General features: G+C 38.8%; 1 protein-coding gene across 1 annotated transcript; it reads left to right on the forward strand.

Annotated features, from left to right (window-relative positions):
* Positions 1–794: 794 nt before the first annotated feature.
* On the forward strand, positions 795–11,582 carry LOC140951746 (beta-1,3-galactosyl-O-glycosyl-glycoprotein beta-1,6-N-acetylglucosaminyltransferase 4-like). The gene is made up of 3 exons (XM_073401071.1): positions 795–1,037; positions 8,354–8,489; positions 10,082–11,582. The coding sequence occupies exons 2-3, from the start codon at positions 8,385–8,387 to the stop codon at positions 11,204–11,206; spliced, it is 1,230 nt and encodes a 409-aa protein (XP_073257172.1). The 5' UTR covers positions 795–1,037; positions 8,354–8,384; the 3' UTR covers positions 11,207–11,582.
* The last annotated feature ends 1,881 nt before the right edge of the window (positions 11,583–13,463 follow it).

The raw sequence follows: 13,463 nt of genomic DNA on the forward strand, positions 1-13,463 counted from the left end.
GGGGAAGTCAGGAAGGTCACAAGTTCGTTGCCAGGGTTCTCCCCTACCCTCCCCTGTCGAGCGAGAGAGGGACGGGTAAGAGAGAACCTTGGGAACGAGGATGGCGAAAATCGAAAACAAAACTCACGTGACCACCGCCTACATATCTGTTTCCATGACCTCTACACATTACTTTCTTGGAGCCTGAAACAGGATACCATGGAGCCTCCGTCTCTCTTATAAGCCCTGGCCTGATGGGTCACAGCGTAAACACAGCCTAGCTATTTACAGATTCAAAGCCAGTGTTAGTCATTCTATTCGGAGAAGAGTCAGATTTCTTGCAAAGGAATAGCGACCGCGAGTGGGTGAGTGTCAATCAGAATGCAGTTTAACCAATTCATCGGATAGAGGTTTAAGTTCACCTTCGAGTCGATAGAGTTATCTAAATGACCACATTTATCGTTCCCTTCAGCAGAAGCTAAATCAGATTAGAGGATGCATCAGTCTCAAGAATAATTCTACCCTGATGTGCATTTCTCTCTCACAACTCCCGAAGAGTTTTCGGTCCCAGAAAGTGTTTTTCTCTTGGATAGTAAGCCTCTTGGATGTTGCTCTTTTCAGAATATCCTGACAAATCCCATAATTTCACAAATTAACACCTTACTCTTACCAATTCGCATTTACAATTAATCAGTTCCACAATCACAACGCCGAAATGTACGCTCCGTAGCGTCTTGTTCACTCTAACCTCACCCCACCCATGCTATTCGATTTCAAAAAGCTATTTTTGGTTTGCATGTCATTACTTGCTCACGTTACGAGCGGCCTGGATCGAATGCTGAGAAGCGTTGCATGGGAATAATTCTTGAGAAGCGCGTTTTAATATCGCGTACTTGTTGAAAACGTTTTCTCCACGCTTTCATTTCTTTCTCACACTCGGAGTAAGGTTTGTGCATGGGACAGAGGACCAAAGACGCAGATAGAATGGCACAGAACAACACAAGCGTCTCTGATTTACACCCGTCGATATTATGCTGAGTAAATATCACTGATTCTAGGTAAGACAACTTGTTTCTTTGCCGCTTGAAATGATATTGCAAAGCTAAAAGTTACTGGAAATAGTATTTTTCTCTTGAATTGTGTTAAATATAAACGGCGAGATTACCGATGGGTAAAAATAAGACACGCAAGTTAATGTAATGACGGAAATGGATAAATAGAGAAAAATTGCATTCTAGTTCTTTTATTTTCAAGCTTTTGTGGATGCATCTCTTGTGGTTATCATGATTTTTTATGTACATGTAAAGCTGCACTAAAAGCGAATTTAGAATCAGCAATTTCGTGAAAACATTCCATGTTTGCGAAAAGAGATTATGCTTGGTAACCTCATTGTAAAAACAAAAGAATTTGTGTTTTATCTGTAACAAAGGTATTCAGCCAAGCGTCTACGATTTATTCATGCCATTACTGTATTTGACTTCAAGGCAGTTTAAAAATAATCTTTTCCTTTTCTTTTGCCTCTTTTCCCTACAAAGCATATAAAATAATACATCGTCCCATTACGTCACGAAAAATTTGTTATTTGCAGCGGTTCTAAGAGTAGCATCAAATTACTGTTTTCATGGTTCCAGCTTATTGACAGCTGTCACGGAGACTCTGGTATAAAAGAGCGGGATTTCACTGAGGTTATCATTCTAAGCTGACATTGCTTCCTGAGTTTTGGGTTTCGCTTGTAAATGCTTTTTTCTTGTTGTGTCTTTTGTGATTTCATTGTTTTCACTGTTCACCGTTTCAACAATAGGGAATAGAGAAAACAGGAAGCATTATATAAACCAACCAAGCACTAAGTGAAAATACCATTTAGAGCATCAGTTAACATCCTCTCAAACTCCACCATGTTTTTTATCTTCGCTCAGTTTGTTTTGGCCTTTACATGGAGGTGGGGGACCCCAGGTAGGTGAGGTGAAACCTCCCACGCAGCGACGTTCTTCGGGCTTCGTCACTCATTTTTTCTCCACGAAGGAAGGAGCGCGTGACAAAGCCCTAAGAACGTGGGAGGCTACAATAGCTCAGGTGGGCCAGCACTCGTTAACATCCGTCAAAAGGCCCTCTCATCTTCGGTTGGATTTCGTAAACGTATGACATCACGCTCACCTCGAAGTTTAATATGCGATCCCATCCATCTGCACTTCGATCGTCTATATCCGACTTGTTTGATTTTTGGTGAGAGGTTTTGTCCTACTTTTTCGATCATTCCTCGATTGATTCCAATCAATTCAAACAAGAAGATGCCACTGCCTCCGTTTAAAGGATGTTTTGATGTTTCAGGCCTCTTCTTACTCCGTGGGGAAAAGGACCTTTCAGTGGATGTTTATACTGAATAACATCCGTTGAATGGCCCCAGATCACCAGGCTGTGTATCTAGGTGACAATTATACATTATCACTTTCCTTATCGAATTAATACATGTACAGTGTTAAAATCACCATACTTATATTTCACACTTGAGGAGAAGGATCAATATCGTTATTAAGTTATGTTATTTATTTATTATGTCATTTTACCATATAAGTTATAATAATAATATTATTTAATAATATTTCTGTTCGATTTCGTTAAAATGACTGGTCACTGGATAGCCCAGGGACTGCCCTAACAGTGGGTGGGTGGATCAGGTGTGGGGGCCAAAATTAGTGGGGTAAGGAGTGGGCTATTTTGACACAACCCCTTCAGTAAACAGCAGTGTTCACTAGAGGCTTTGACTGGCAAGTACCTTGTTCTTAATTTGCCCTAGCCTCTGAGCTGAATCAGGCCTGTGCTGAGAATGATGATGTTAATAGGCTTACTCTCTATTTTTATATTTTGCACGCATTGTCCCACCTCGAATATCCTTGCTAGCTGCAGGCAATACCACTTCTGTAAGTTTATTTGTTTATTAATGAAGTTTTGTTGTTGTTGTTGTTGTTGTTGATAATTGCAAAACTGAGTGGGAGGCACAGACAGTCACCCAGTGTCCTGGGTGGGGAGGATCAAAGTCTTAGTACGAAGGACACACTTAGAATAGGACCTAGTGTAGACACTCACTGAAGCCATGTTTACATAATTTCTGTCAGATTTATTTATTTATTTAGGCTTACTTATTTTATGCTTTGTAATTAAGGTTGCAAATGAAAATGTGCTTAAACTGTGCATTTTGGTTCGAAGCCATTGATACTATGAAGTCTTCATCTACATGATATCTTCAAGTTATTCCTTGGGAAAGGTTGCCTATCAGGTCAATGGGTTTGTTCAAGATTTTTTTATTATATGTTTCTTTAACAGTACATCAAAATGAATGAATGGTGGAATCAATATTTTTAATTCAACTTAAGTAACCCCTCAGAGTTTTGACTTGGCTTCTTGTTGTTTTGTCAAAAATGTCCTGTAAAAACTGAAAGGGTTGGGTCCAAAGAATTTGGAAATAGTATCTTCCCGTCTGCATTAGCCCTTCCCTCTCTGTAAAATTAATAATCCCCACTCCCTGATTTCTGAGGTCTTGCTTGAATATTAGTTTATAAGTGCACCTTAAAGCCCCTTTAGCTGTAATTGTTCCTTCAACTTCTTTTGCAGTAAAGGCATGTCATTCTAGAAAAAAAGAAAGTGCTCTGTCATTCAATCAAGTAGAGCAGACGCTATTTAACTTCATGAAGCAAAAACAAACATGGAAAAGTAATTATTCAACAGTAAGATTGTTTTTCCTTGTTTGATCATCATTAAACTTCCCTTCAGTTTTCTTGTGCATTAATTATTGACTGTGTGATTTGACTGGTGGATTGATTTTTGGTGCACTCTCGATCCTCCTTTCTCCCTCTATATGTTAATTTGTTTTCTTATTCAGTGTTAAAGTGTTGACCAAATTACTCCAGAATTATGCTGCTTGTGAAAGGCATCTGTTCAACCGAAGTGCCCCATAGAGAGAGGAGTATTTGCTAGCTTTGGTCTAGAATTTTAGGCCTGATTTGACAGATCTGTTTGGATGTTTGTTACCAAGAAAAGATGTCTTTACTTACAATAGTTTGGATTAATGCAGATTTTTAACATAGAAATTAATTGCTGTGAACCCAGATTAGTGTCTGTTAGTAAGAGGTGCATGAAAGCTTATAGGAGGTGTCGGTTAACAGGGGTTCTTGTACAGTACCTGATGAAAGTTGGGATTTTTTCCCCTGCTCAAGTTCTGTGCAAGCTAAAATTATACATGTTCATGCTACCATTTACAACAGTAGTTTAAGAACATGAGTGATGTTCAGAATACTGAAAGTTTAAAAATATTACTTTGTCTAACAATGTAAATTATAATAATTATTTAATCATTACTATTACATTATTATTTTATCAATTTATTACAATATTATAGTCACTGCTATTACAAATTTTGCAATACTATGCAAAATATGCTTACCATGCAGTCATAGCTGTTTGCTTGAAAGGGAATTGCCTTTAATGTAAATAGCAGGGGGGGGGGCTTGCCTCCACCCCCCTTTCCTACCACCACTGCAGCCATGTTTCTCGACCCAAAATTGGTCAAGTGTAAATGTTAAGATTTTATTGAACACCAGTTGTAGCATCCAGGGCGCATGTTTTCTACCCTCCGATGACTCAAGAAGCACCATGAAGCAGGATTGTTTTAGCCTTTGTTTGAACAACTGCCTACTTATGCAAACCCACCCAACTGTTGATTGCGGACACTGTTAAGATCTCAAAGAGGTTTGCTTGTGCAAACGAACTAAGCAAATGACATTTTGGGAAATTGGAGTAGGGCTATGGTCAACCGCCCACTTTGGATATAACAGTGGCAGATCTAGGGGAGGAGCCTGGGGCGCCCAGGCCCCCCTCTTATTTTTAGACCAAACTGAGGCCCAAAGGGCTGAAAAAATTTTTTTGGAGACCGCCCCCCCCCCCTTATCTCAGGGTCTGGATGACTGGGTGCTCCCCCCTTATCTGAAGATCTGGATCTGCCACTGTATAATAATATAGCTACTACTCACCTGTGCCTCCAAAGCCTTTGCTTGCCTTGTAGTCCTTGTAGCAGGAATATTTTACGGTATTTCGAGTCTCAAAATCTTTGATTGGCTTTGTGCTTCTTCAGTGGATGAAACAGAATATAAATTATCAGACAACTTAGTGTGAGCTTTGCTTTTCCGTTGTTTAATACTGGTATACTTAGCTTTCTTTTGCTGTCTTTCTTTTTCTACTAGTTTTTTTTTTTTTTTTTTTTTTTTTTTGTGAATGTTTTGTGTAGCTGTGTGTGGTGTGTGGTACCTGACCCTTCAATATAATCATTTATTAATAACCTAAGTAAGGCTGCCCTATCTTTTTAGCCCTCAATGGTTATTATGGGCAGCCTGTACTCTCTCTATATTTTCATCTAATTTTTTTGTATCATGTAAATCAATGCAGGGTACAGCTGGGTACAAATAAAGTTTTTTTGTTACAAGCATTCATTATTATTTGACAGAGACAGACATTACACACATGGATCATTCTCTATTTTTTATATTCCTTCCAATATTTGAAAAAGTTGTGTTTTATTTGCTTGTTCGTGTAATTCTTTATGAATGCCATTCGATCCGGGGCCATTCAAGGGATGTTACTCAGTAACATCTGCTGAAAGGACACCTTCTTGATGTGCTAAGAAGCTTGATCAAGGCAAAACATTAAAACATCCTTTCCAAACAGATGCAGTGGTATCTTCTTGCTTGAATCAATTGAGGGATGACGAAAAAGCAAGACAAGATGTCGAAACAAACATCAGATCATCAGACAAATCAGAGGGGACGATCGAAGCGAAGCTTACATGAGTCACAGGGGGAACCACGAGCCGAGCGTGACGTCATACGTTTACGAAATCCGACCGAAGATGAGAGGGCCTTTCGACGGATGTTAACAAGTGCTGACCGCTCAGGTGGGGTTAGCCTTTTCCAGGCTCCGAGATAGTTGGGCCCGCATGCCTTTTACTTTCGCGTCTTCCCCACTATCTGAGAGCCTGGAACAGGCTAAGGTGGGGTAAACCGCGCTTACCGGAAATTTTACAAGCCCGCCATCCCGAGCTGTACTTTCTCAACGTTATTACATGGTCGCAATGCGTGTTAACAAAACAGAAAGGCGAACAAATGACTTGTTTTGGTAATTAATGCTCTCTACCCTCAGTTGCTGCAACCGTTCAGTCACTTAAAATAATGCAAAGCTTCCGCTGAAGGCAGTTAGTTGTTCAGTCAACGAATTTGATGTAAACATGAATCCAACCCAGGTTAGGCGATTACCCCACCTTGAAACGTTTAATATAAGACATTACTTCGTCTTTCTTTTACAAGAACGTCTTATATGATGATGCTTTGTTTTTTGTGCAAGAATATATCTTCGTTTCATGCCATTACAAATAATTCTTCCATCCCAATAAATATGTAAGCTAATACCCTTTAACACCACACTTCAAATGACCGATTAATTAGTCCAAGACAGATAAGAGGAGAGAAGGCAATGGGTTTGTTTAAGGTAGTGTTTTCAGTTATCCACTGATGATGAGTTATCCAGAATGTTTTAGTGTACTTTCAATACCAGAACTAGTGGGCAAGGGTTTCAGTAAATTCCCCGCAGTAAGAACAGAATTCTGCTTGTTTAAGGCCGGTTTTAAAGAGGAAGTAGTTTGTTGCTATTTGTCTGTGAAGGAACATGAATTGGAACACTCGTAACTTTTTTTTCTGTTGTACTCAGAAAAGGGAGGCGGCATGTATTCTCCCAGTTCTCCTTAAACAGCCATTTTCCCTGGCTTTTAAGAGGGGTGGTGGCCTTTTTTCGATAATTGATTTGTAAACGGTTTTACAGGCTTTTTCTATAAATCTTGCCAAGATTTATAGAAAAATGTTTTAAAGACATTTTCGATACGGACGGAAATTTTATATTAAGTTATACTACATTTATTGGCTTATAGTGGCTGATAAATTGAAACTTGAATTAACGTTACATTTTGTTGAGTGTACTCAACTGTTCTCAATTTAGTCCCCAGGGCCGGGTTGTTCAAAGGTAGGTTAAGATAATCCAGGGTTAGTGCGAAATTTGAATTCAGATATGAAAGCTAAAGAGCAAATTCAGTTTAATTCTTTTTGTCTACAATTTGATGATTGGCTACTCTAGAAAGGTTAGAGAAAATTAAAATTGTCCAAGAAAATGCTTTTGATGATGAGAAAAAGAGATCCGGGTTAAAATTTACCCCTGGTTTAGTGCTAATCGGCCTTCGAACAACAGGGCCCAGAACGCTGGAAATGGCATTTTAGGGCTTTTCAGTTTCAAACTTTTCTGGGAGGCCCCCATAAAACTGAGAAGGAGACTAACGCCGGGTCTCTTAATACAGTCAGTTACTCTATTCAAACCTGCCGGCTACTTCAATAGTTACTGAAACCACTGGGCCCGTTTTTTTCAAACTTGAAAAATGCACAACAATAAAGAAACATTAAGAAAAGATGCCTTGGTGCAGTGGGGACATCTTGAGCAATTAATGTTAGAGCTAACTGTGAGCGACTCGTGTGGTTAAATCTAAGCCAGTGTATTTCAAGACAAAAATTTACATGCCAAAAAAATTGCTGCATGGAAAATAAGTGTCGGATTTTAGAAAGTAAGAAAGTGTTCACCTTGTTGCCTAAAATTATTAGGGTAACTTCTAATCAACTCCATCATGTGAAAGCCATTAATTTTGATATACCATATCATTTGTTTACCCATAGGGTTGATAAAGAAACTAAAATCCTCTTGATGCGAGTGACTCTCACAACCAAATACGTCTTAAGATTAAACACTATTTATATTTTAACACTTATTATAAAGAGACTTACTCTCCTCACAATATTATTCTTCTGTTAACTTCTAAGCTTTCTTCTTCAACTTAACCCTCATTGATCTTCAACAGTTCCGTATATATTTCTCTTCTCTTTCTTCTCTCTATAACTGCATATGTACTGAACCTGTTCCTTAGCAGCTCGCTATATATTTCCTTGGTCATTAATAACAGGTTTACATAAATAATAATGCGTAGGATGTATCTGCCAACAAAAACGAGCCATAAAACTTATGCTTCCTTAGTTATTGACTAAAACGGTCGAAATGTCCATCATTTTAAAAGATAAGTATCTTCTGAGGGACGTCAAGTTTGAAGACAAGATGTCCCACTCTCAAAAAGCACACTGTTAATATTTATGTTTCTGCGTGAAAAGGTTATTGGTAAATTGGTTATTAAATCTTTAAAATCGGGGACGGAGATCAGTCCTGTGACAGCGTTCTTTGACTTGTTACCATTAGTTTCTTTAACTTACACGAATTCTTTTCCTTTCATATGCAAAAAAAGATCTTGTTCTGGACTCGGAGAAAGCTGGACGATGAGACTGAGGACAAAAAGATATATTATCTGGCTTTGTGTCGTCCTGCTAGGAACTTACATCATTTGTTTGCAGATGTGTCAATACTGCAAGAGAAATAGAAAGGTGGGTCAGGAGAGCTCTTTAGTCCCCCAGTGGTTTCTCTAAGGGAAGGGGAACTTGCAGTTTTGTAAAACTTTGCGACAAAACGGAATGATGCCTGCTCTTCTTCAAAGACGGAGTCTTCAAAGCTGTAAATATTTTTTTCGCGTCAAAGTACATATGTCAAGCCATGGCCAAGTCGTTATTGGTCGGGCAAAACAAAAATGCGGTCTGACTCAATTGGGCTCACGTACATTATGCCTCTTAATGAATAGGCCATTTTCGAGTTCCAAAAACTCTCACTTTCAAAACGAGGCTAAGTGCAAATGCTTTCTTGTGAAAATGAGTGTTATTTGCATGAGAATAATGAATCATTTTTATATTAATAGCTTGGCACATCCCCTCGATTTGAAACAGAGGCTTGTAGCAATTCGGAATTGTATATTTTTGCATAGGAGATGCGGGATTTGATTGGCAAGCATTGAGGTGCTCTTGTTGGTATTTTTGTTTAAAGTATTTAATCTACTTTAAACAGTGACCAAATAATTTGGAAATAACCTCATAGATTTTTTTTAAAAAAACTGATATTCTTGAGATGAATCGTTGTTTCATAGGACCTTTTAAGTTTCAAGATCATTGAAAAGCTACAAGGCGATAAAAAGGGTTATAATGCGTAGTCTGAAATGTCAGTCGTCTCCTTTCTCTAACCCGTGGGGACGCAGGGGAGAGAGACTCAGGGCATCTAAATTTCACATTTCCCTGGGGGATCAAGCGCTCGAACCCACCTTGGTATGCTCACGCTTTACATAGGTTTGGACTAACCCCTCCCCCCCCCCCCCCCCCGGGTGAGGGGGAAGGAGGTGGCTGATATTTCAGACTATACAATGCGCAATTTTTTGTCGGAAATTTCGTGTCTTAAGTGAACAGCACCTTCTCAAGAGGCACCTCAATGCATGCCAATTAAGTCCGTATTTGTCGCGATAGGTTAAAGCAATCCACATGATCTTCTCATAAACGTTTCTTTTTTTAAAGGAATGAAACTACTAAGAAGTGAAATTGCATTTCAAAAGCCCTTCTTTTTTTATGAAATAACAGCCGATCAATCAAGATTTTCCAAATTTTACTGCGGAATTTATTAATATTTTAAAACTTCATTTCAAAATAACTCGATAACGCTCTCATAGATTTTCCTCAAAGTTCACTTTGCAGCTTGCCATTCTCATGGTACAAAACCGTCCACAAAAGAGACACTGGGACAACACAAATAAAGGAAGGTACCATTTAAAATTACGTATGCCTCTTGTTGGTCTTGCCCCAGTGCGACTTTTGCGTCCCAGCATGCCGGTTTTGTATCACGTGAATGGCAAGCTGTGAAGGCAGGGGCACCTAACGACAATTTTCGGGAAACATCTGTTCGGAAGACGATTTGAGATCTAGAAATTTCGGAACATATGTTGTAAAATTTCTTGCTTGCCTGCCTCTCCTAGGATTTTCGAACATCTACAAAATGGTGTCATTACCCATGCACAAACATGGGAGGAACTGACCCTGAAAAATCCAATCGAGCCACCTTAAGGTCCCTTATGTTTCACTACTGACTACTTCTGTGCTTGTAGGAACCCAAAACATGGTCAGAGTGTCAGGTGATCGTTGCCAAAGGTTCCTCCTGCTTTTCATCGTTTTTAGAGGACTGGATTTGCGTCAGTGACAAGCCCCGAGATGAGGACGTATTTTCCAACTACATTGGAAAAGACTGTGAAGATATACAAAGGAAGCAATTTCCTCACCCTACCCCTACGCAAGAAGAAAAGGACTTTCCAATCGCTTACGCTATAGTTGCATTCACTAACGCGAATTTAGCAGAGAAAGTTTTACAATCCATTTACATGCCGCATAATATTTACTGCATTCACGTAGATGTAAAATCCTCTGAGGCATTTCGCTATGCAATGTGGGCCATGAGTAGTTGCCTTGACAACGTTTTTCTGACCACGAAAACAGTAGACCTTATATGGGCACACGTCAGTACCCTATATGCACAGCGAAACTGCTTAAGTGACTTAATGGAAAGCCCAGTACAGTGGAAATATTTTATGCATATATCTGGACAGGAGTTGCCACTTTACGAGAACGCCGAAATTGTGCGCGCTCTTGCCAATCTGAATGGGTTTAACAACATTGAAAGCTTTGCCATACCTAAAGGCAACTGGCCTCGAATGTTGTACTCACATAGGGTAGAGGTTGTTAAAGGTGCAGATTTTCATAGCAGATACAAGTGGTCTCGGACTGATATCGCGAAAGGTCCCGCCCCTTGGGGAATTCAGCTAAAGAAGGGCTCTAACTTTGTGGCACTCACTCGTGAAGCTGCCAACTTTATCCTTCATAATAAAGTAGCGATCGACTTTCTGTCATGGCTGAATGACACTGAATCTCCAGACGAAGCATTCTATTCTTCGCTTCAGCAACACCCTGGTTTCCCAGGAGGCATCAGGGGTGAGCAACCTGAGTGGATCTTACGCGCTGTTAGCTGGGAAGATGAGAACACGTGTTACGGAAGATGGGTCCGAAACGTTTGCTGGGTCACAACACGTGATCTGACTTGGATATTGGGTTCATATTTTCGTAATAGAATCTTCGTTACTAAGATCCCGTTTGATTATAGAGAGGACCTTGTAAAGTGCTTAGCAATCGCAAGATCAACAAGAAAATATGGTCAAGTGTTTATTTTCTCTTTGAACTAGTGGGTGATATTAATAATTATAATAGTTATGATAATAACGTAAAATAAATAGAAGCATATCTGTCATTGAAAATTGACTATGTTAACAATCATCTAGTCTATAAAATAAATAATATATGGTGATGATAATAATAATAATAATAATAATAATGATCGAACATATTTTATTGATAACATACTAATAAAGGATTAAATTAACTGCAAAAACCGTGGACGAAGATCCTGCTAGTTGTAAACGTTGGATCTCTAGAAAAGAGATCTAATCAGCCAAAATATAAAGAACCAAAAACGAGAAGTCCAAAGACTACTGTAAAGCTGATTCATAACAACGGGTATTGTTTTCTTACAACAATATTTCGGCTGGCCAAGCCAGCCTTCTTCAGGTTTACAGATGTTACTGAATGTATGTAGCAACATTTTCCATCTACATAATATTGTGATTGCTACATAAGTTCAGTAACATCTGTAAACCTGACCGAGGCTGGTAGGGCCAGCCGAAATATTGTTATAAGAAAACAATACACGTTGTTATGAATCAGCTTTGCAGTAGTCTTTGGACTTCTCGTTTTTTATAACATACTAACTATTAAAATCCTATTTACAATTAATTCACTTTAGAAAAACTATTTCGTCAAAACACTATTTACAATTCCTTTCGTTTAAAAAAAAAACGCTTAGTTTTGATTAGAAAAAAAAATTCATTTCTTTAAAGAAAAATTATTCAAATTAAGAACATTTTATTTCAAGTAAAACAATTAATAATAATAATAATAATTCACCCTCTTGATAGATGAAGTAATGCTCCTAAGGCTTTGTACTGTAAAAGAAACCAGGACAACCTCCATTCATGTGATGCCGATAGGGACCTTACTAAACTACAACGGTGACGGCAACGAGGACGCCTAAAACACAACATGCTTAGGAAGACCGCCTCAAACAAAAGAGTGAGTTTACAAAGTAAATTTTGGGCATGTTATCATATTGCTGTTGTTCCCTGAGCTAATATAGTCATTTTAAACTAATATTTAATTTGTATTTTGAGATCGCGAATGAAAGACATTACAAAAATATTTTTGAAAAAAAAGATTCTTAATGATTAAAAAATTATCTGATATGAAATGATATTGAAATTCAATAAAGCTGTAGTTTATCAATTTAAGCTCTGTATATTTATTCAAGTCACTGTCATTTTCCCTATCTCAGTCCTGGCAAGACAAGCGACGAATTCTGAACAAACCATAACCCAAACGGTCTTTTAGAAAGTCTGGTAGGCGACCAGCCAGGTACCCTCTTGATTCCCATAGACCGAGGCTGCGGAGAGAACCCGGGTAGAGGAGAGGAGAAAATAAAGAAAGCGCCTGGGGGACAAAGCTATGCTTGGAAACTCAACTCGCATGCATGCTTTCTAGTTGTTGCCTTTTAGGAGGGAATGTCTCTGGGAGATGCTCCTTTTAGAGGGAAAACGTCCCTCACATTATAGCAACATAGCAACATTCATGGGGTTTGGGCTGGATAACAATTGACAAAAACAACAATAACAGCATTTAAGGTAGCCTGGGACCAGGCTCATCACAGTGGGGAAAAAGGCGAAAAGAAAAATTGGCTCGTTCGCTTTGTTTGTTTGTTTGTTGTTGTTGTTGTTTTTTTTTAGTGTGTGTGCTGTTTGACGTCGTTTTTTGCCTTTTCCCCCACTTTGGAGCCTGGTCTCAGGCTACATTAAAGGACCTGCGTGAAGAGTCAAGGAAATCTCAGGCTGTCCCCCGCTGAAATGCTGAAAGGAAAATGAAAAATGTAATAAGCCAAAAAGGAATTTTTTACACTTACTGGTAAATAACTAAAGGGTGCATTCATTTGCACAGCCGTCACAATTGCGTGATTTGACTTTAATCCACCATACAAAGACTCTTTTGCTTTTTTAGTTTTCGTTTTAGCATTTTTCTAAGACAACGTTATTGCAATTAGGTACATGTCGAAGAAAGACGAAATAGATGGAGGACTCATAACTCAAAAGGCGTTGCGTCGGTGTCCCGTCCCTCACAGTTTGGAACGGGATCATTTGACTTTTGATGGGAGGAGGGGGGTGTAAACAGACTGGCTTATTCTGGTATTCGGCTTACCCCTGAAGTTAATTGAGTGACCATGCACAAAAAAAATTCCAGCAAAAATTTGTGTCTTAAAAAAATACACTTACTAATAACATTTCAAAGCTTTAGTTTATTACCATGGACTCCTGACCAAGGCTAGAATTGTTATAGTGG

Source organism: Porites lutea, chromosome 11 (assembly GCF_958299795.1).
Source record: "Porites lutea chromosome 11, jaPorLute2.1, whole genome shotgun sequence".
NCBI classification, from domain to species: Eukaryota; Metazoa; Cnidaria; class Anthozoa; order Scleractinia; family Poritidae; genus Porites; species Porites lutea.

What these genes read in the sequence shown, in the direction of transcription:
- LOC140951746 (XM_073401071.1), top strand. Translation starts at nt 8,385, where the DNA reads ATGAGACTGAGGACAAAAAGATATATTATCTGGCTTTGTGTCGTCCTG. An exon ending in ACTGCAAGAGAAATAGAAAG is followed by an intron (nt 8,490 to 10,081) that starts GTGGGTCAGGAG and finishes CTGTGCTTGTAG; the next exon opens with GAACCCAAAACATGGTCAGA.